A 24,223-nucleotide genomic window follows, 5' to 3' on the forward strand; every position below is an offset into this window, starting at 1 on the left:
CCACAACATGAACAGTCTCTGGGTCAGTACCATGTCCTTTGAGTTTTCACCAGCTACTCTTGGCTGCTGAACAAATAATCTTTACCCCAAGTATGCCTTCTTGAAGGGTAAAGAACATATATCACGTGCTCTGAGGTGAGACTTTCCCGTCCCAGGGCAAGCTTAATCTTATCTGCACTGTTTGGTGATTTATGTCTTCTCAGAGCCATTACTCAGGCTTCAAAGCCTTTCAGAACTTCAGCAATGCAGCATTTGGTTCTCTGTTTTCCCCTCCAGGAAATATGACTCAACACAAATATCACCAAATTTGCCTTTGAGTGACTCTGGCAGACCTGTTTGTCTGTGTTGGTTGCCTGCTTTCAATTGTGCTTGATTGCTTTATTACCTTACGAACCCAACTTTCATGCCTATGCATATCAATCAGATATGCCAAAGCCTCTCCTATTTCTTAAAGATAACATCCTGGTAAAGGGATCAGCAAGCATCCAAAGCCCACTCTCGTAGCTGTGACCTGAACACAGCCTTAGCTGTTTCAGTGAGGTGAGCACCAGGCATCACCTCTTTATGTCCAGTACTCTTTAGTTTCTTCTAGTCCCTGATATGGATAGGGACCCCATCCAGAGGTAAGCAAGTATTCCTAATGGCTTATCGGAGACTGATTTCTCTTGTACTTCCTCAGAATGTGCATGTTTGACCTCAAGGAGGGTTAAGTATTTATATTGCTGTTTCTCTGTTTCTGTGACACTCAGAATGATCCCATCTGATGCCATGTCTCACAGTCTCCTGAGTTAGGCTCTGAGAGCCTCTTTCATTTTTATTTAAATTTCTCCCAATTAAAGCATTTCAGAAGCTGAGTATAGCCTGGTTAGCACAGTTTTTTGTTGGTTTGGTTGGTTGGTTTTGTTGGTCTTTAACATGAAGGTCCCTAGGCCAGCTAGTTTTATGTCAACCTCACACATGCTAGTTATTTGGGAAGCATGAACCCCAATTGACCCCACCAGATTGGCAGGCAGGAAAGCCTGTGGGGCATTTTCTTGATGATAACTAATGTAGAAGGCTGCAGCTCACTGTGAGTGGCACACCCATGGGCTGGTGGTCCTGGGTTCCATAAGAAAGCAGACTGTGCAAGCCGTGAGAGTCATGCCAGTAAGTAGCACTCTTCCATGGCCTCTGCATCAATTCCTGGCTTGACTTCCCTCGGTGATGGAATTGTAACCTGGGAGATATAAGATGAAATAAACCCTTTCCTCCTCAAGTTGCTTTCTATTATCTATTAGGACAATGACAACTAATTTTTTTTTTAAAAAAAAAAGCCCATCTACAGGATGACTCATGGATTTCCCCTCCTATTTTTGTAAAGATCAGACCTAAGAGGTATCTTCTATTCTTCCCTACCCCCATTGTTCAGGTCTCACACGTTCCAAGTTTTTGGGCAGAAAGGGCTCTTTAGCATAGATCTAATTTATATTCTCTTTCCATTGCATCTTTCAAGTTGCAAAACATCTATGTAATTCTCTCTTTTTTTTTTCCACATCTTTCCTGTCAAGTCAGAGTCTAATGTAATGGATATGATCCACACATCTTCACCCTGTCCCTCCATTTTATGGGCAAACTCAGTCTGGGAAGGCATCTGGTCTCAGTTGCATTTCTTTCTTTTTTTTTTATTTAATAAAGTTTTATTTTTCCAAGTGTACAGCTGATTGAACCTGTTCAAGCATCTTCGCCAGCAGCTGGGGCATCTCCACCCTTTGTGTTTCTGGTGTAAACTACTTGGGCTCTGTGCTTTGAAACCAGCTTGATAAGCCCTTTACTAAGTAGTTCCTGAAGGGCTGCCCTGGCCGAAGAACCTCGAATCTTCTGTCTCTCGGAGACCACAGCTGGAATGATGAGCTTGTAGTTGGGAACCTCCTTACAGAGTTTGTCGTATGTAGCTGTGTCAAAGAGGACCAGATTGTTGAGCTTGTCCCGAACTTTGCCTTTGGACCACTTCTTCTTTTTGGCCTTGCCACCGGACTTATTTACTGGGTCTTTGTCTTTTTTGGCCAACTTTCCGGCATCTTTCTTCTTCTTGTCATCCTTGGGCGGCATGATGAAGCTCGGAGAGTGGCGGCGACCACTGCAGCCTCCCTACGATGTCGGGGGAAGAAAAAAAAGCTCAGTTGCATTTCTTATCATCCAAAACAAAGGGCACACAACTCATGTCACAGCCTTCTTCTTATACCAATTTTGCTACTTAGAGACTGCAATATGTTCTGCAGTCTATCAACAGTTCGGGGGCATTTATTGTACCTGCATGGTACACATCCTCCATCAAGAGGGCATGTCACTCCATATTATATAAAGGAAGATGGATGTCTTGAGATTCCCCAAGGGTGCTTCATTCTCAAATGGCTTGGTATGTCCCATCCAATGCAGGAAGCATGCAATTGCCACCATAGTGGAGAGGGACAACATCTGTCTTAGGGTTACTATTGCTATGGTGAAACACCATGACCAAAAGCAACTTGAGAGGAAAGGGTTTATTTTGCTCATTGTTCCATATAAACAACCCATCATCAAAAGCAGTGAGGGAAGGAACTCACACAGGGCAAGGTCTAGGAGGCAGGGATGGATGCAGAGGCCGTGGAGTGCTTCATACTGTCTTGCTCCCCATGGCTTGCTCAGCCTGCTGTCTTATAGAGCCCAGGACCACCAGCCCAGAGATGGCATTACTCACAATGGGCTAGACTCTCCTCCCATCAATCACTAATTAAGAAAATGCCTTAGAGGCTTGCCTACAGCCTGACCTTACTGAAGCATTTTCTCAATTGAGGCTCCCTCCTCCTTGATGACTTTAGCTTGTGTCAAATTGGTACAAAACTAGCCAGTACGGCATCTCATACCACACAGGGAAAGGTATTCACAGATGTTACACCCTCACGTGAATGTCTCAGAATACATTGCAGGGGCCATACAACCATTCTTCTCAACTCATCTTTTGTTCAGTTGGGCCCTGTTTTGGTACCAGTTCTGCTGTCTTAACTTTATCTAAAGAAATATAAACATCTATTTGTAGTGGGTAGGTCTTCCAGCTTTGATCGGGAAGTACCACCCCTAGTGAGGCTTCTGGTAACTGCCACGCCTACCTGTGACCTGCTCCTGGAGCAGGGCCAAGATGGGAGCCCTTAAGACCCAAGAGCTTTGATTTGCATTTCCCTGATGATTAGGGGTGTTGAGCAATTCCGTACATGTCTTTCAGCCATTTGAGCTTCCTCTGTTGAGAATTCTCTATTTAGTTCTATAACCCATTTCTTAATTGGACTGTTGGGCATTTTGGTGTCTAATTCCTTGAGTTCCTTATATATTCTGGATATCAGCCCTCTGTCAGATGTGGGGTTGGTGAAGACCTTTTCCCATTCTGTAGACTGTCTCTTTGCCTTGTTGACCGTATCCTTTGCTCTACAAAAGCTTCTCAGTTTCAAGAGGTCCCATTGATTGATTGTTTCTCTCCGTGTCTGTGCTACTGGTGTTGTATTTAGGAAGTGATCTCCTATGCCAATGCATTCAAGACTACTTTCTACTTTCTCTTTTCTCAGGTTCAGCGTAACTGGATTTATGTTGAGGTCTTTGATCCACTTGGACTTAAGTTTTGTGCATGGTGACAGATATGGATCTATTTGCAGCCTTCTACACGTTGATATCCAGTTATGCCAGCACCATTTGTTGAAGACGCTGTCTTTTTTCCATGGTACAGTTTTGGCTTCTTTGTCAAAATTATATGTTCATAGGTGTGCGGATAATGTCAGGGTCCTGGATCAAGAACAGGGAGAACAAGGATTAAGAGACCATGATAAATGAAAACCACATGAGAATAGGAAGAAGCAAAGTGCTAGAGAGGTCCACAGAAATCCACAAAGATATCTCCACAACAGACTGCTGGCAATGGTCGAGAGACAGCCCAAACTGACCTACTCTGGTGATAGGATGGCCAAACACCCTAATTGTCATGCTAGAAACCTCATCCAATGACTGAGGGAACCGGATGCAGAGATCCACAGCCAGGCCCCAGGTGGAGCTCCAGGAGTCCAATTAGCGAGAAAGAGGAGGGTTTGTATGAGCAAGAATTGTTGAGACCAAGATTGGAAAAAGCACAGGGACAAATAGCCAAACGAATGGAAACACATGAACTATGAACCAATAGCTGAGGAGCCCCCAACTGGATCAGGCCCTCTGGATAAGTGAGACAGTTGATTAGCTTAATCTGTTTGGGAGGCATCCAGGCAGTGGGACCGGGACCTGTCCTCAGTGCATGAGCTGGCTGTTTGGAACCTGGGGCTTATACAGGGACACTTGGCTCAGCCTGGGAGGAGGGGACTGGACCTGCCTGGACTGAGTCTACCTGATTGAACTCAATCCTCAGGGGAGTCTTTGCCCTGGAGGAGATGGGAATGGGGGGTGGGCTAGGGGGAAGGCGGAGGGGGGGTGGGAGGGGGGAGTACAAGGGAATCCGTGGCTGATATGTAAAATTAAATTAAATTATAAAATAAAAAAATTAAAAAAAGACCTAAGAGCTAGATGTGCAGGCCCCTCTTGGTTCCTCATGATCCTGGATGGTAAACCAAGCAGAGTTCTCCAGAGAACTACATCTCACCTCTCCCAGATCCTGTAACCAACCCCTTTACTGGCTGTAAGTTACCCCAAAATAAACCTCCTTTTTAACTATATGGAGTTGCCTTGATAAATCCCCACAATATCTATTCAATCCAGTTAGGACATTGATGTAAGTCCAAAGAAATGATGATAGCAAGTACAGTTTGGAGAAACAGTGAGTGTATCAGAGTTACATACAGGAGGACAAGTGAGGGGTTACTAATAGAGGCATGGGTGATTCAAAGACACCTGTCCGTAGAACTGTGAAAAGCTTAGCCCAGCATGGGTGATGACTCACGAAAGCTTCATCCATGGAGCTTCCCTGTACAACTGACAGGCAGCTTGCCAGCCAGAAGCTGCTCTCCTAGTATTTGTAATTTACTGCTTTATCACCCTCTATAAGGACTTTGAAAATCTTGTGACTTTGAGGGGCTCCCTGAGCCTTGTAAGTTCCATGTGCTTCCTGAGCCTTCTAAGTTGTGTTGACTTCCTAAGATTGAGGATCCTTCATCATCTTCCAGAGGCACCATTTCATCTGTAGGTATAGCTCTATAGCACTTACCTTAGGACAAATCAAAGACAGTTCCACACAGAGTCACATAGTATAAACAAATCTCTGGGAATATCAGCATCACTTTCAAGCCTGACTTCAGCTCTAGGAAGAATTTCCATATGGAGACTGGTCAGGAATCCCTCTCTTTGAGGCTGCAACATTTCCTCAAAGCTCTTAGAATACCAGCAGGAAGATAGAAAAGGTTCATGGTTTAAACTTGGCTATGGTGCTTAGCTTAGCAGTAGTTCAAGTTTGGACAAATGATGATCAATTTGAATCTCAATTTCTTCATCTACACAGTATGATACAAGGCTCTCAATTACAGCATTGTTATAATGCAAATCACATTTCTAAAATATTTGTCTTCATATATACTGCAAAGTATGAGTTCTGGAAAAGTAGCTTCTTTAATTTTAGAAAGAATAAGAAGACTCAGAGGTTACAAATTTATAGAAGGTTTATGAAATAAGCCAGATGTAGCAAACTTTTCAAAGAAATATGGATTGGAAGGGGTTAGCAGGAGCTTTCTTGGATCCTGGAAATATCTGTGATTAGCTAGTAACAGTGGCTGGTAGCATAAGAGTATATATACATAAAAATTTGTTAAGATATACACTTAAGATTTGTATATTATATATATATATATATATGTACAGATAATGCTCAAATAAAAAAGCTATCCAATTTGACCTAGAGACAGATTTTTTCTGTATCATTTTTATTTATTAGAAAGGCATCCAGCTTCAGATACGAGATGCCAACAGCTCACTACCTTGCAAGCTCCAGTTGTCTGTCTTTTGGATGTGGCCCTATTTCAGCCAGCCTGGAGCTGACAAGCATATTGTGAGGGTCACGCTTCATCACCATTGACAGCTGGAGATGCCGCCACATGCCTTTGGCAGAAAGGCTTGGAGAAAACCAGGCAGTGGACTGTGCTGCCTGCCCTTAGGCTGTGAGGCACAGCCCTGGAAACAGGAGGATTAAACAGCCTCTCAATTTAAAGAGACAAGGGGGAGGGGGTGTGGGCTGCACAGTTTATAAATAGACATTGCTCCAGGCTGCCTGATGATGAAGTGGTTATTTGGTAAATTTTTCTTTTTTGAGGATGCCATTATCCAAGACCATTTCAAACACCAGTTTCTTTCAGTGTTCCGGGTGGGATTCCTCAAAGCCTGGGTTATATTCCTGTCAGTTTTAGGGGCAGGCCTTTAATATTTTGAGTCACATTTCCATGGAGCACAGAGACGATGATGATGATGATGATGATGTGTCTTTTGCCAAATGGATGAGCAGCTTTTGGGGCCACAGCTGGAGAGAAAAGGATGAGCGAGGACTCCGGGACCACCACCGACCACAAGAAGCCAGCTACAGGAAAGCCTCCCTGCCCTGCCCAGTGAGTGACCAAAAAGTCAGGGGGAGCTGGGTGGCAGGGAGGGCGGAGGTATCTTAGAGAATATTTGAGGAGTTCTTTGGCTTAAATTAATGTTTCCAAACTTTTCCATTCTTATTAAAAAATCCTTTTTATGTGTTTGAGTTGCCCTTTAAAGGACTAGTTTTTTAAGTTTTAAGTAATGGTTTCTTCATTTTAAGTAATCTAAGATGTCTTGAATTGCTGTTCATTGTTCCTGATAAATCAGAGTTCATACCACTAAGTGACAGTATTTAAGCCAAAGGAGAGGAATTTGTAGTTGTTCTGTGTAGATGTTATAGGTCAATGCGTGATTTCCAATTTTGAAATAGGGCAGTTAGCTCATGTATATGATGGCCTTTAAGGGGCCGGAGATTCCACACAGCAAATCCCTGCCTTTCATAAATATAACACACCTTTTCTTTTGGTTGCCATTGCTTATATGATTAGAGATGGAACAGTCCTCAAACCCTTCCCATAGCAGCCAGAGGCAAGGAATACAGTGCCAGAGGAAGCTCCCAGGAGCGGGTGGGCAGGCTGAGGCGGGTTAGAACTCCCCTGCAGATAGCCGGCATATTCCCTTATTCAGCTGCTGTGCTGGAAGGCTCCACATACACGTCATCTACTTCACAGGTACAGTGCGATGACAATGCCATTTCTTTTTCACAAGTCACTTAGAATTCCAGCTAGTAGAGACAGCTTACCAAAACCGCTTCTTTGCCAACCCCAGAGCAAAGTAAGGTCATGGGTAAACCTATCTAAGGTCCGTTCCAGGGTCCCAGATACACAATGGTTGTAAAGTGTACCAGGGAATTACTTGTGCTGCCCTTGATCAACAGCTTGAGGGATGAGGCTTCTCTGAGACACAAACATTTCAAAATAAGCCCCTTGCCACATGAATGGTCAGTGACAAAGGATTAGTGTGAGCACTTCCTCACTTCCATTTCCTCAGATGAAGAGAGGCATGGGACCGGCCGATCTCTGTGAGACTCAGCTCCTGCCTTCCAGATCTCAGTTTTAAAATACACGCCTGCATAATGTGCTCTCATGTGATCTCAGCACAATTCAATGTTTCAGACATAATAAGATTTTTCAAAATCTTTGAAGCATGAGTACAATTAGCTTGAAGCTTCCAGGTATAGGAACCAGGCAAAGATAATAAGAGAAAATCTGTGATTTACTATTTATTGCAATAGCTGCCTAGGGTCACAGGAGTGTGAAAATTAAAGAAGCAATCTGCTTTACAAAGTAGAGTTTCCAAAATAGACAAGTTCAATATACTTTTAAACACACGTAATCCATTTTGTTTAGAAAATTTATGTTTGGCCTGCAGTGTTTTGGGGGGTGGGGAACCACAGATACATTGTCAACAGTGTCCCTCAATGGTGTACATGTAGTGTATTTTTCTGCTTGTCTCTAACTTGACCATTTCCTTATTTTAACCTGGCTAGAGTGTCCAGAGAAATAATCCATTTTATAATTAACAAATGAGCATGCTTGTATGTTCTTCAAGAGACAAAATGTGGAATAAAAATTTAAAATCGGAGTGATAGAGAAAAAAATCAGAGGACACAGAACCGACAAGGCCGGAGTTCCAGAAAACAAGCCTGCTGCTTCTCCTTCGTTTAAATCAATAATGCTGCTTTTTTGGTAAATCAAATCTGTGTTTTATCATCAAAATGTGCTAAATTTTTCTCATTTTGGACTAACATTGTTTTCAATTTTCTTTTAGAATTAGTTCCTGGAGAATTTCACACAAAGCGTTTTGACCATATTGGCCCTCTTTCCAGTCATTCCTTGCAGACCCGCCCACCCCTCTCCTCCCGCCCACCCGCCTCCCGCCCAACTTTGTGTCCGTGTTGTCGTCGTGCTCAAATGTTCTTGGATGTGTGGCCTTCCACTGCAGCTTGGTCAACCTATCGGAGGCTGCACTTTTAGGGAAAACTTGGCCTTTCCTCCTCCAGCAGCTAAGAATGGCCAATAGCTACCTGACTAGGGGTGAGATGCCATGTGCCCCCTCCCCCCCATGCTGAGATTTGGTTTATCTCAAGCTTTCACAGGTTTCCGCATGTTGTTATAACCACTGAGCTCATATGTCAGTTTTTCTGATGGGACCAGAGGACACTGTTTTCTTGTGGTTATCCACCACCTCAAGCTCTTAAATTATGTCTACCCCCTCTTTCACAGTGACCCCCGAGCTTTTGAAGGGGGAGGTGTGGTATATATGTTCTATTTATGGCTGGGCATTCTGAAGTCAATTATTTCTGTGTTGATTATCATCTACAGCAATCAGAAGCATCTCTGATGAAGGGTGAGGGGGATGCATTGACCTATGGGTATAATGATTAGTAGTAATAGGTTCTCAGCTGGGCGGTGGTGGCGCATGTCTTTAATCCCAGCACTCGGGAGGCAGAGGCAGGCAGATCTCTATGAGTTTGAGGCCAGCCTGGTCTACAGAGCAAGATCCAGGACAGGCACCAAAACTCCACAGAGAAACCCTGTCTCAAAAAGCCAAAAAAAAAAAAAAATAGTAATAGGTTCTCTCCTAGGGTCTATGGTCTGTCCAGCCATTGGTTCCTGTCCCAATAATGGTGCCAGGCATGATTTTCTTGTTGAGTGGGTCTTAAATCCAGTCAGAAAGTGGCTGATTTACCCTGTGATATTCGCTCTACTATTACAGCAGTGGACAAGTCTTCCCAGGTCAGTTGTTATTGCAGCTCATAAGGAGAAACATCTGGGGAAGACTAATGATTGTTTTTCTTCTTCAGTAGCGTGACTTCCAGCACTGTGAAAAGTAGCCAGTAGGGATATGGCTGCCAGGTTAGCACCAGCTTGATGTCTCCATCATCTATGTCTCAAGTATGTGATGTCCTCAGCAGTAGGGCCTTCCTGTCAAGTTCTGGACAACATTGCTTTTCAGGTTTTGTGTCTTGTTTTAATGAATGAAATGCATTCTCTCATTCTCTTCTTTCTTCTTTCCCGTTGATCTCATCAAAACCTCTTCCATCTCTGCATCTGAATGATCTCGATTCACTGCTGTTAAATGATGGGAAGAGCTTCCTCCTTTTTGCCTGTTCTGAATGTGTTTTCTAATCCATCATTATCAGTCGTAGGATTCAATAACACAGTAATAGAACATTAATTCCTTCAATATGTTTATTGAACATGTGTTTTGTTCCAGGTATTATGCCAAACATGGGGATTATGAAGTAAAAATAGAGACACATGGTCTCTAATGCTCGTGCAAATTCTAGTCTAGTAGAAAAATGTGAACTGTCAGAAAGAATGAGGTTATAGTCAGGGGTGAAAGTCAGTCCTTTTCATAGAACATGGCTTCTTCTTCAGACTCAATCTGTGATTGCTGATTTAAAGACTTGGAGAAATCTAGCTTTAACTTACTGTCTTAGGTGAAAAGAAAAGGAGGTAAGATGAAGCCTGTTATTATACATTCTGCCTTCTCCTTCCATCATCACAGGGATACAAAACAGAGGTAAGCCTGTTTCCATGTCAACCGTTTCTTCTGCTCATTGTATGAATGCATTTCTAATAGCTTAGTGGATTCAGATATTTACTCCTCTCCATGGCTTACTAAAGATTGTATTTCTCTATTTTCTATTCTTTTGACATATTTTCAAATTAAAGTAGTAAATTCTCAAATTTTTAATCTTTGTCCCTGATGATCCTAAGGGTAGTTATGTACTCATTCCTATAGTGATTCTCCTGTAGTTGTTTACTAAAGGGGTACACTGGGTCTGGACCCCAAAGGTATCTCTCAAAAAACTGGAAAGAAACGCTACTACAATATTGTATGATTGGCAGTGAATGGCTTCTCATATTTTACATTATATTCGTATTCAATTTGAATAGGTAGCCATTCTGTAATACACGGGAGGGAAGGACGATAGTGGAGCTTTTAGCATAGTACTCTATGGCCTTTACTCTCTTCTCTGGGATGCTACAGTGGAGAAGCTGCTAAGCAGGAGAGAGGGGACAGGTTTGGAAGGAGCTCATGCTGTTGCCTTCTGCTTCCCCTAGCAGTGTGGCTCCAGACAAGTTCCTCAATGTCTTTGCTCAGATTCCACTAAATGGGACCAGGGGTAGTCATACCTCTGACATGAAGGTACCGTGACATTCAGTGACTAATATACGTAAATGCTCAGTAGAGCACCAAGTACCAAGTAAGTACTTACTTATTATTAGTGATCATAAAACATTGCTGAAGAGAACTGCTAGACTACAAAAGGAGAAGAAAAGAAAGAAAACATCCTTACATCACACAGCAAATCTTAGATGGTTTTAGGCGGCATTATCATTGCACACCTGCACTACAGCCCTACTGGAATCTCATTGTATCTCTTAACCCCAGTCCTCTGTCCCTTCCTAGGCTATTTTTACTCCCTAGCCCACTAGCAAGCTCCTTTTGTGACAGTGTCCCTACCCAAGTGTGGAGCTCATCCTCAGGTACAAAGCAGTCTGTATTCCCCCCACTGAGCCTCTGCATATTATAACTCCGTCATCACACATTCACAGAAGTCTCCCTGATTCCTCATCCAGGTCCTGGATCCATGTAAATATAAATAGTTGACCTTATTATTGCTTCATATAGTCATATTTTGTTCTTTCCCCTTGTATGTTCTGGTCTGAGAATACAGCTGAGGACAATTATGAATGCCACCCAACACAAAAGTGCAGACTTACTTAAGACATTGAGGTATTTATTTTCCAATTTTTTTGTTTTGGTAACTTGATCATGAGATCCCAAGCATGAACTTTGAAGATGATGTTGTACTGCAATGTCAAAAGGTTGAACAAGCATACCTTAAAATGTATGCCATTCAGCTAGAATAGTCATGTGTACTGTTTGTGGCATGCCTGTCTCTTAAGCAAACCCTGACTGGAAAAGGCAGGCATTGAGCCTCTCTGCTCTCCACTTTTCCACAGCAACAAGTGCTGTGATTGACCCACAGAAAACAGACTGGCAGACTTACCTCAGGGACCTCAGCTGCATTAAAATGCTAACCATTGTGATGAGTGAGAGTAAGATTCCAGATAGATGAGTTCCTTGTTAATCCTGCAGACTGGGTAGCATAGACATCAGAAATTCATTTTCTTGGCATTCTGCATCTTAGGAGACCTCTGCTTTGATTGAAGTGGTGCCTTCCTTACTAGGTCTTTATGTGGCTTCTCTATGGTAAGGAAGTTCCTGTCTTCTGTCTTTCTGTGCACCTAGATTTCTTCCTCTTCTAAGAGACCAGTGAAGTGGGTTCATTTTAAAGGCCACATTAACTAAATGGCTTCTGTAAAGGCCCTACTGCTGAATACAGTCACATTCTGAGTTACTAGGAGCATCAGTCTAGAGCTTTGGAGCAACACAGCTCACACTGTAACAATGCCCAATGGCCAGATCTAAGCAGCTTGTTGACAAATAGATCTCAAGGCTTTCAAAGAATGCTCTACACATTGATAGTCCTATGTACAAGAAGCTGGGTCCTGTATTCTTATTAGTGTTGGTATTATTTAAATGCTTTTTAAGGCTAACCCAAAAGATACATTGTTATTTTATGTAATCATTGACCATTTTTTATACTCTTGATGAATAACATAAACATTTATGTCACTAGATATCTCATTTTTAAAATTTTTTTAATTTATTGATATTATAATACAATTATATCATTCACCCCTTCTTTTTCTTCCTTCCGTGTCCTCCCATACACCTCTCCTTGTTCTCTTTCAAGTTGATGGCCTCTTTTTCATTAATTGCTGACTATATATATATATATATATATATATATATATGTATAATCTATGTATATATATAATATATATCTATATTCCTAAATACATAAGACAACCCAGTAAGTCTTTACAAAGTTACTTGTGTATATAATTTCAGGGTGGACCATTGGTATTGGATAATGAGTTGGTGGGCTCATCCCTCTAGAAGACCATTTTTTTCCTGTTCCCAACATTCATTAGTTGCCTGTAGCTCTTTGTGTAGGGTTGAGGCTTTTTGGGCTTTCCCAATGTCCACATTAGCCTGTCTGTTGGTGTTCTCCTTCTTCAGCTCTTGTTTAGACAGCTCTGTTGGTGAGACTTTACAGGCATAGCTTCTGACTTTCTTAGAAAACACAATCTCACAGCCAACTCCTTGGTCCTGTGGCACCTTCACCTGTGTGTGCATCTGTCCATTCTGTGTACATCTAACTCAAGGTATGAACAAGTCAAGGGGGCAGGTACTACGTACGACATGGTCCTTGATATGATAGAGCAAATGGCCTAATGGTGAAGCAACACTGAATAGTTAGCCAGATCTCTGGTCACAGTTGTGTAATATCATAAAGGAGGGCTGTGGGATCCTAGGACAGCCTCTACTAGAGACCTGACTCAACCAGAGTAGCCGAGAAAGGGTTTTTAGGGGAACTGCTGTTTCTTGGGAGAGAGAAAATGATTACCCTGGTCAAAGTTGAAACAATGAGTGGGAAACAAACAAACAGCATAAATAAATTTTACACTCAGGAATGAGTAAACTAATTACAGTCTGGGATCTACACTCTGTCAAGCCTCAGGTATGTGTAATGAGAGGGAAGGATCGGTAAAGCTTTTTATTAGCCAAAAGGGAGGAATTGACATGGCCTGGTTATGTACGAAGGCCTTTATTCCTGAAGACACAATGCAGGAGTCACCATCTGCTTGTTGGTGGAGGTCCCTTTGTTGGAAAGTGTCTCGTCAGAGTTGTTGCAATTGCGAAAAAGTATGAACTCTTTTACGGGTTTGTGTAAGAGGTGTGAAAGTCATCTTTTACATAGGGTCTTTCTCTTGGTTTTTGTACATTTGGCTGTTTTGTAAGGAAAGTCCTGAGACAAATTGCTAGGCAGGGAGAAGATGAGTACATCTCTCTCCTGCCTTACTTGCTGAATTTCGTCTGGATTTGACATGATAGAGGACATCTTTGTGTCAGTGGGTCTCTTTATTTTATTATATTGAGTTAGGGCCTCACTATGTTACTCTGGCTGGCTTAGAACTCACAGAGATCCACATGCCTGTGCCTCCTGAGTGCTGGGACTAAAGGGGTGAGCTCTCACACTCTGCTTTTATCAGTAATTTTTCACAACCCTTAGGGAAGTGAAGAGTGATGGTGGAGGATGAGATCACTGTAGGGAGGACCCCCTCTATAGTACTGCCCTGCGCAAGAGAGGAGAGCTGGAGCACTAAAGACCATGGAGGCCAGGTCATTCAGTTGAGATGGTGCAAAATGAGAAGGTGACAGGTGGGAGTTTATTGTCGTATTAACTATCCTGTTCGCTTTGGGAAAGGGAAAGCAAAGGAAGTGGGTGTAGATACAAGATGTGCTCGCCCAGGAGTGTGCATTAGGTGAGCAATGCTAATCTAATAAAGGTGATGATGATGACTTGGACTAAAGAAAGGACTGGTCTTGAGAGACACCTGAGAAGGGGAATCTGTGGACTGCTCAGCTGGGTGTTGAGGGCAGTTCCTCTGCCGTCCACTGAGTGTGGGGACACTGAGGGGGCTGAACTGGGCATGAATTACGATGGGACATCCTTGAGAACAAAACTATAAGAATGAGAAGATTTTATTTGGCTTCATTTTTAGTTTTAGAACTGAGCAGCAGTTCAACTCATAAAGTAAAAATCATGAGTTAGTTATAATGAATTAATATGAAATGATAGCAATTGCCGTCATTGTAAAGATAAGAAGCAGGGATATAAATACGTTGTAATACAAGATCCCTGCATATTTTCTCCATTTTCCCATAATGTCCCTTGTGATGCCCCCGTCTACATGTCTGTATGCTGTCCACCTATTAGCATATCAATGCACTTATTACCTTAGCTGCCTTGTTCCTTAGTCCTCACACCAAACACATGCATGGGTTCTGAACACTCTAAGCTGGTCTGAATTGTGAATCTTACCAGTGAGTTTTATGTCATCTAGTGCTTTCTTCTCTCTTGTTAGTGTCTGTTTCTCCCAGTTTAAGGAACTCCTCTACACATTATTTTTTTAGGAGACATTCAGGGAAATGTACTTACTCAGGTTTCATTCATCTAGGAATGTCTCTACCTCTACCTAGGAATGCACGAATCCTAAATGATCTTAATAAAAACTCGGAGCCAGATATTGGGGTAAATGCTGAAGAGAGACAAAGAAACAAGCCACAGCCCCTTCTCACCTCACCAACTCCACGAATCCTCAGACTGAATGCCTCTGAGTCCTCAGCCAAAAGACTTTCCTCACACCTTATTATAGGCCTTTCTCCACCCAGCCATTTCACTTCCTATCTCAGCCTTCCTAGTGCTGAAAAAAAAAATGGCGTGTGTGCTTCCCAAATACTAGGATTAAAGGTGTGTGCCACCACTGCCTGGCTGTTTCTTTCCTAGACTGGATCAATCTCATGCAGCCCAGTGTGGTCTTGAACTCACAGAGGATTAAAGGTGTGTGCCACCACTGCCTGACCTCTGTGTTTAACTCTGTGGCTGGCTCTGTCCTCTTATCTTCAGGCAAGTCTTATTAAGTACAATAAAATATCACCACACCTCTCTATCATTTCTAAAGAATTGTTGTGGTAGGCACAATAGTTTTGGTTGACAGGTTTGGTTTCTCTGTGGTCCCATGAAAATCTCATGCCACTCTTTCCTGCTGCATTTCTGTGGAGAAATAAGGCGTCCCGTGCATTGAATACCCCTACCTACCTGTTATTTATTTCTTTACCTGTTCTGACTTTGGAGCCTTCTGTTTTATCTCTAACCTTTGAAAAATTCCCTTTGACTCCTGTGGTGTGTTTGGGAGAACTGTCTATATGTTACAGTACACTTGTGTGTATGTGGAGGGGGGACTGGCCATAAGTTACAGTATACTTGTGTGTGTGTGTGTGTGTGTGTGTGTGTGTGTGTGTGTGTGTGTGTGTTTGGGGACTGACTGTAAGTTACAGTACACTTGTGTGTGTTTGGGGACTGACTAAATTACAGTACACTCGTGTGTGTTTGGGGACTGACTGTAAGTTACAGTACACTTGTGTGTGTTTGGGGGACTGACTAAGTTACAGTAACTTGTGTGTGTTTGGGAGACTGACTGTAAGTTACAGTACACTTGTGTGTGTTTGGGGGACTGACTGTAAGTTACAGTACACTTGTGTGTGTTTGGGGGACTGACTGTAAGTTACAGTACACTTGTGTGTGTTTGGGGGACTGACTGTAAGTTACAGTACACTTGTGTGTGTTTGGGGGACTGACTGTAAGTTACAGTACACTTGTGTGTGTGTTGGGGGACTGACTGTAAGTTACAGTATACTTGTGTGTTTTGGGGGGACTGACTGTAAGTTACAGTACACTTGTGTGTGTTGAGTCTGACTACAACTTTTGATCTGGGTGTCTGATCTCATCTCTGTGTGTTTGGGGAATTTTCTTTTATAACTCTGGTAAGTTTTCCCTCTGATATTGACAAGTTCCCCCTGAGCCCTGGGAGGTTGAGTATTTTCTCTGCTCCTGTTCCCCAGAAGATCTCAACCCTCCCCGTTCTTCCTTCTTTTTAACCTCTCTGTATTTCTAAGCAGCCTGTCTCCACTTCCTTTATTCTTCCTTCCGTTGGGTCTGTTCTGCTCTTGGTGTCTTTCATTGTGTTCTAAGTTTTGGCTCGTGTACTTCCACCCCAAAGATTTTAGTTTTAGTCTTAAAAATTGCCTCCATGTTTCTGTGAAATTTCTTTACTAGAGTATCAGATCAGTTCTCTGTGCTTCCTGGAAGCTCATTGGGTTTACTGAAACAGCTTGGAGGATTCCACTAAGAGTTCCTACACAGACTAATCTCGTAGTCAATTCTGGCATCGTGTTTTGAATGCTAGGTGAGATCATGGGTCCCTGGTAGTTCCTATGGATGTGCATTGCTGTCTGCATTTATATTTATTTGTTAGGTATTTATTCGGACCTGTACTTTTCATATAGTTTTACTTTTTGTTGTGTGGTTTTGTTGGTGCCTGCTTCTTTTCCCAAACCTAAGGTTACTTCTGCCATTTTATCACTAGATGGCACTAGGAAATTGTTAAAAAGCCTCACTGCTGGTGTGTAATTATATCTCAACGCTAGAGGGAAACCCAAGCTCACGTTTTGTTCCATACCCTAAGTTGGTATGCTGCATAGCATGAATCAAGCAGAACCTTAAAAAAAGGTGTTGTGTTCCCACCACCTCCCCCTTGGCTGAGGTAGATCAGAGGATTTGTCCATAGTCCCTGGCCTATAGTTAGACTGCGGGAGTCTGCCTGGTTCCTGGAAAACTTACTGTGGAAGGGCAGCTTCCACTCTCAGGGCACAGTTGGGCGCTTACCTCCCTTTGCTTTCCCTAAGTGGAAAGTACGCTCTCCATGTTACAGTGTTTGGACTTCGCGAAAAACTGCAATAAGCAGTTATGTGATTGCCGACACTAGAATGTTGCCTCACACCCTTAACCCAAGCCCAAAGCCTATTGAGACAGTGTAGCACCCACTCAAGACAAAGGGTCACCCTGCTATCTACTGCCAGTTGCTGAGGTAAACTCATCACTCCAGACTGTTATAAGCAGCTATAGATAGTGATGACTGGGTGGCTTGTCTCTCTCTGGCATTGGGGCAGTTGCAGAGGTTCTGACTGTGGCACTGGCCTAGTTGTAGGGACCACTAGTCTGTCACTGAGTTCTAAGGCAGACCTGTCTTCACACCATCCATACCCCTAGCAAACATATTCTTGCTCCCTGTTGTGCTGTTGGACATTGTAGGTAGTTTTGTCAATACGGTCCCTTGGCTTTCTAGACTGATGCTAAGCTGGGTAGCTTTTGTCTGGGTCCTATAGCCACAAAGATAGGACGTCTTGATATAGGCAGGTATACATGCCTACTCCATGCCTGGCAAGGATATAAGCTGAAACATAGATCTGGCCCATCTGTGTACAGATCTCCACCAGATAGATACCAGGGGATGCCTAGAGGCTTACACTCTAAGATTGGGCTTCAATCTAGAATCTTAGCTTCACTGCAGCAATCCCTGGCCCTGAACTACAATGCAAAGTCTTGTAGTATTTTTATTGTGCTCCACAATGTGCCGGCTACTTCTTCCCCTACTGCTCATAGTTAAGGGAGGGATGCTGCCTTGGTGCCTGTCTAACATGGTTCCAGAGGTTTAATCTGTGTGCACTGTCCTAGGGGCCTGGGCTGTGGGGCTCCTGGCACTGGATTTCACTGTAGGGGCCTGATACTGGGTTTCAAGTCAAAGGCCTTGGTTTAAGTTCCTCCTTCTCTGCTCCAAAGGCGGTACATTGCTTAGAGTTGGAAGAGGAAAGATACAGACAACTCTTCTGTCTTCTTCAACATGTCTTTCCCTCTCACCTTCTGAAATCAGGTGCTAATGTACTCTCTCCTGGCTCCCTTAGCTCTGGAAGCTTGGTGCATGAATATTATTCAAATTGATGTACCTACCGAGAATGGATCGTTAATGGATCCATCATTGTGCTCTATGCCTGCATTCTACAGAATGTAATGCATATTCTGATGGGTAGAGATGGTTTTAAGGACACAGAGAGAATGACAATAGCAGAAACAAAGGGGGAAAAAAGGTCTGCTAGATTATTTCCAAGTTTCTTTTCTTAAAAGGCTGGCTAGGGTGGCAAACAGTAGGCAAATGACTTACTGGTTAATGTGAAGATACTTTAGGTCTTGATCTTTGCCTAAGGATCAAACCAGGGGCTACTTCGTCAGCATGCCCATTGAAACTAGCCTGCTTGAGAAATTCAGCTGTTCCATTTCTTCTGGGTTCTTAATTGAACTACTTGGAGATTTAGCATGGGTGACTCCATTTTTATTTTAGCCTGATCTGTTGGGAGCCAATTCAGAAGCCTCATTGTTGAGGTTCAGTGTTGGGGTTCTGCCCCAACCTATCGAAATGTCCCTTGAAGGGAGGAGTGAGGAATTTAGAAATGCTAGGTAGGAAATATAGAAGTAGACAAAGAAAAAAGAGAAGAGACACAGGATAGCTTCAGGAGGGTCCTGGGTCAATACCCAGGGTTGCCTTGAATTTATTTCTAATGGGCTTTTTATATACTAGCAAGGGGAGAAGCAAAAGACCTCCCCCTTTCAAGATCAAAGCACAACATACAACCAAGTGTAGGCCCTTTAAAACACCTGATACCCACACCCCATGACAAAGCATCTTGTGATTAGGCCTTGAAGCATAAGACACCTGGTAACCATGCCTTTGCACTCTGTTATGCAGCCTTGGAGAGCAACACAAACTCTGACTCTCTGACCTTGAGTCAAACCACAAGTTGGAATCTTTGTGGGCTCCCACCCCTGGTCCAAAACAATGGCTTTCTATAGATTTATAGAGTAGCTCAGATATATATGTCAGTTTGAAAGTCCACGGAACACCACGGGGCATTGACTAGACAGCTCAGGGGAGAAGTCAGCATTTACGATATAAATTAGGATTATAGCTAGAGACTGATGTCCAGACAGGTGTAGGGAGACAGCGCATAATGAAAAGAGAAAGACAAGGAAGGGACTAATCTAGAACCTTGGGGGCCCCTCACACTCAAGAGATGGGGTAAGTGAACAAAACGTCTGAGTCGCCATAACAGAAAGATCTAAGAAAGCTAAAGATTTACAGTGACTGAAGGGAGAGAGAAGAATGTTTCCAAAAGGGCCCCGTGGGAAACTTAAGTTGAATACAACTCAGTGACTGAGATAGACTAAACTGTGTGCAGAATTTGGCCCCATGGAGATAAATGTCTTCAGTACAAAGTCTACACTGAAGCGGGCTGGAGTGTGAGGAAAAGGTTCTTTAAGGAAATTTGGCTTCTCTGAACTCTGCCCTTTGTTTATTTTCAAATTGTGACCTCAACCTTGATGTCGTTACGTGATCTCCATCTCCAGAAGCCTTCATGACATGGTTGTGTACATTCTGAATATTTGTTAGGCATTGATAATGTGTAGGATTTTAAAGTTTTCATATATGCTTAATTTTATACTTCTTTTGATTATGTATTAGTGACTTTTATATATAGGATAAATTAATTGTTCCTCGTAATTCCTCCATTATTTCTATTTATTTTAAAAGTCCATAAATATTCATCTTTACATTATTTCTGAAACATTTATAGTGTCAATAAAATTTTTAAAGGATTATTCTGGCAATTTTACTCCAGGCTTGGAGCCCTCCACTGTCCTGTTGGTAGAAGAGCAAGCAACAATCATAGTCTGGAGATATTCAACATGATAATTTAACCACGGATTCTGCCGCGTTACTGAGAAAAAAGATAAAATTTTCCCAAAACATATGTTTTCTCTAGCTGTTATTTTATATGTATCCTGTCTGTGGGTTAGTATTGTACATACTCATTATGAGATAAACTTAAATTTTTTTTTTATATTTCTAGTTTCCCGCATTTCCCAGCATTACGCCACCCGACTGCCACCCTAGACGACATTCTCATGAGGACCAGGGATCCCGAAGCCATCTTCCCATGCGTTATCACAGAAAATGCTCAGTGGATGGGTCATTCAAGGAGCCAGTGGGATCACAAAGAGGAGCTCATTCCAAAATACAGGAATTTTCAGAATCCTTTGAACAGCGCCTGTGCCTTCAAACCAAGCACCCTCCTTCTTCGGTATGTGGCAGAACAGGACTGTCATTTGAGCCATAGGAAAGGGAGCCAAAGGCCTTGTCTTGTCAGTTTTGAGGAGGCCAAGACTAACTTCTTCATTCATAGCTTATGATATGAATGAAAACACCACTCAGTACTTCTTATGATAACTTAATATTTAATATCTATTTCATATCAGCTCTAAATGGAGTATATTGTCAAATGTAAGTGCAAAATCAAAGTTTTAGGATGCATATCCTTTTAAACATTTCCCTGCTTAATAATCCACATAGTAGTTTAAAACTAGCTGCATTAAACAGTGATGTTTGTCATTAAATTTTAAAGCATATCTATTAAATAGTGGAATTTGTCAGTAAATTTATACACATTCACAAACAAAGAGGGGGAGGGAGAAAGGGAGTTATTGAGAGAGAGAGAGAGAGAGAGAGAGAGAGAGAGAGAGAGAGAGAGAGAGAGAGAGAGAACGAGAAAGAGAAAAATTTAAACTATTGGTTTTAGCAAATATGCCAGGATACAAAATACACCAAAATTGAAGGATGATCAAGTCTCTTTTATAAAATGTCATACTATTTCTTGATAATATACACACATGTTACCATGTAGTCTATATCTAGATTACTTTTACTATACAAGCTATGGATGTGGTTGTTACAGTGTATTGTTTAGGAAATACGAACAAGAAAAAACACTGTACATTTTCAGTAGAGACAATTTTCCCTGAGTATTTTTGATAATGTGTTTGTTGAGTTCACAGGTGTGGAACTCGTGATTAGGATAGGTTGACTGTGTTACTTTTTGTTTAAAGAACAAATTGTACTCACATGTAGATTTAATATTTTTATAAGTCAGAGCAGGAAAAGAGCCAAAAGCTGCATTTGTGGCCTGTTCTTCACCAGTGATGTTAGATTATAATTAATTCCTTTCTTTTCTTCTGCTCCTTTCTCTTTCCTACTTTCCCTTCTCTCCCCTCCGCCTCTCTCTCATCCTTCTGTTCCATTTCTTTCTGCTTGTCCTGCCCTCCGCTCTTGAGACAGGATCTTGCTGTAAAGGTTCAGCTGTCCTGGAGCTTGCTACATAGCCCAGACTGTCCTCGAACACTTGATTCTCCTGCCTCAGCCTCCTGAGTGCTGGAATTTCAGGCATATGCCAACATGCCTGTCTAAATTCTTCTATTTTGGTATCAAAACTCAAATTGGGCTATTATGATTTCCAAATTAAAGAAAAAAATATAGTTCCGATAGTTTTTCCAACTTCTTTATTGAAATATGATGCACACACCCTAAAACCCATTCACGTAAAGAATATGCTCAATGGTTATGACATATCCATAAAGTTGTATCATCATCAGCCAGTATCAGTCTTATTACATTTTAGGTTTATTATTTTCAGCATTTTTATTGTTTGAGAATTTCCTACATGCATAGAATGTGTTTTGATCAAATCTACCCTATTTTCTCACCTCCAACTTCTTCTCTATCCCCCAATCACTTTTTCCTCGCAGTTTTCTGTGCTCTTTCTCTCTATCTCAAAAAAAAAATAACTGAGTCTACTTAGTGCTGTGTGTGTGTGTGTGTGTGTGTGTGTGTGTGTGTGTGTGTAGGACCATCTACTGTTGGAGCATCAGCAGCTTCTGAGGGACGACTTTCCTGAAGACAGATGACTCTTCCTTCTCCAACAACCATCAGCTGTCAATAGCTCCTCACCTGGGGGCGGGGCTCTATGAATCCCTCACCCATCCATTGGCTGGATTGATCTTATGCTTGCAGTCAGTCTCTGTGGGATCATTACTGATGAGTGTTTTTCAGATAATCTAATCTCAGTAAGAGGAAAGCTAATCTGGAGAAAATCACCACTGTAGTTTTTCTTTTTATACTACTCTGGTAAGTACTAGAGACATTCATGACTGCTAAATATATATTTTGATTGCATGAATATTAGTGACGGACCTAATGAAAAACATTTGTCTGAACTTTCCTGGAGCTGGTCTAATTTTTAATTTCCTCTTAATTTTTATCTCAGCTCCATTATTTGTTTCTCCTTCTGACCTTCATGAAGGAATCATGTTGGATAGAAATGAAGCAAATTTATTTGTTTATTCATAGAGGAACCAAAAACGACAACTGCTTGAACCAGACACCTCCATAACTTTGCACCAGAAGGGCTGTCACTCATAATAGCGTATGTTCCACAGGCCCTAAACTCCTAATTTTCTAATTCAAGCAAGAGGATGGAGACGGAATTCTCTTGTATGTTATGCAGATACATAAATACACATAGATAAGGCAGTTACCACTGCCATTGTTTTGCTCTTAAAGACACAGCCGGGACATCAAATAAAAATAAAAGAACCCTCCCCCAAAGTTCCTTATTGGAGTTATTAGTGAACTACCAGCTATTTTTTTTAATTTCCCTTTAAGCTTATGTATCGATGCTTTGTCTTACTCCATGAATAGTGGAGTGTCCAGAAGGTAGGACCTATTTAATGCTGTATACTCTGATCCTAGAACAATAGTGTGTGTTCAATGAAGTGAAGTACTTACTGTAAATGATACCACCACTCCCATCCCAGCCAATCTACTGGAGAATGTTGCTTCGGTTGGAGGTCCTTCCTAAACACTGCATTCGTCACATAGCCCTTACATTAAAGTTTAGTAAAAACTCTTTTCTTTATGACTGAAACCTTTATCAATATGTTAAATTGGGTTGATGTTAATTTGTTAGTAGAAAGTAAGGCGTGGAAGTCTGCTGCAAAATCAGAGCGTTCTTCCTGTCTAGTTGTCGGGACAAACGGGGAACATGGTCAGTTGCTAGTGCATTTTGCCCTTTTCTGATGCTCTTCCAGGGACACAAGGGCAGGAAGGAGAGAAACGAGAGACACTGCCTAGGGATGGACGTGAGATCCCATAAGAAAATGGAGGACAGAAGGAACTCAACAAAGGAAGGACATGGAGATGCACCCATGGCTCCCCTGATTGAAAAGGGGCCTGAATAATGCTTTGTTTCCACATCTCAGTGACAGATGTCACCGGTTGTTCTGAGACCCAGTTCTTCCTCCAGAACAGCAGCTGGAAAGGGTGTCTGCAGATGTTGAGACCGAAGTGGGCAGTTGGAACGGCTGCTTCTCAAGATGACTTGTGTGACTCCAGATGACTCTGGTATTTCATTGGATTGTGCAATCTGCTTTTTATGTCTTTCTATGGTAAGAAAAAATAAAGGTATTTGAAAAGATTGAAAGAATTCTTGAAACTGTAAAATGTGGTTTCTAATGAGCCACCTATATATCATCCACAATGCCTTTCCATATCAACCTCCCAGATCATCCTAAACAAAAGTCATTGTTGTCTATAATTTTACTTCCTTATCCCAAATAATTAAACTTGTGTAGTAGTCATTACTTAATGAAAATTAATAATGAACATGCTGAGTATTACCCTGAATGTCTTAACACATTACCTAACATAATCCTTATCACACTGAAGTGAGACCTTGTATTGGGGTTCTCTGAAAGTCAGAACTAAAGGGACATGGCATTAGCTTTCTGGTCACTGCAGTAGAATTCCTGGCATGAAAAAATTCAGTTTCCTAGTGTAAGAGTTGTCCATTCCTCAGGGAAAACAGGGCATGATGGAGCAGAGAAGTCCATGTGGTCAGGAAGTAAGGAGTGGAGAGGGCAGAATATGCCCTCCACAGACACACTCTAAATGACTTGCTTCCCTCAACCATGCCTCACTTTTCCGTCTCCGTCACCTCTAAAAACATCACCAACATCTGGGGCCAAGGCGTCCACCATGAGCTTGTGGGAGGGATGATGCATGTTCAAATCCGAACACAGAAACACACAAGAGCAGATTTACTGGGGAGCTGGCACACATAATTACAGAGGCCGAGAAGTCTCCTGATGGGCTGTTTGCAAGCTAAAGAGCCAGGTAGTATGGCCAGGCTAAGCTCAAAGCTCTTAGGACCAGGGATGCTGCTGGTTAATTTTCTCTTG

General features: G+C 42.1%; 2 protein-coding genes across 2 annotated transcripts; one reads left to right on the forward strand and one right to left on the reverse strand.

Moving 5' to 3' along the window:
• Positions 1-1,690: 1,690 nt before the first annotated feature.
• LOC131922737 (small ribosomal subunit protein eS25-like) lies at positions 1,691-2,133 on the reverse strand. The gene has a single exon (XM_059277580.1). It carries the CDS (start codon positions 2,086-2,088, stop codon positions 1,711-1,713), a length of 378 nt encoding a protein of 125 aa, XP_059133563.1. The 5' UTR covers positions 2,089-2,133; the 3' UTR covers positions 1,691-1,710.
• A 4,280-nt stretch (positions 2,134-6,413) lies between these two features.
• Positions 6,414-23,288, forward strand: Lnp1 (leukemia NUP98 fusion partner 1). Its single transcript, XM_059277281.1, has 3 exons — positions 6,414-6,575; positions 20,005-20,235; positions 23,075-23,288. The coding sequence occupies exons 1-3, from the start codon at positions 6,414-6,416 to the stop codon at positions 23,222-23,224; spliced, it is 543 nt and encodes a 180-aa protein (XP_059133264.1). The 3' UTR covers positions 23,225-23,288.
• The last annotated feature ends 935 nt before the right edge of the window (positions 23,289-24,223 follow it).

Source organism: Peromyscus eremicus, chromosome 12 (assembly GCF_949786415.1).
Source record: "Peromyscus eremicus chromosome 12, PerEre_H2_v1, whole genome shotgun sequence".
Classification (NCBI taxonomy): Eukaryota; Metazoa; Chordata; class Mammalia; order Rodentia; family Cricetidae; genus Peromyscus; species Peromyscus eremicus.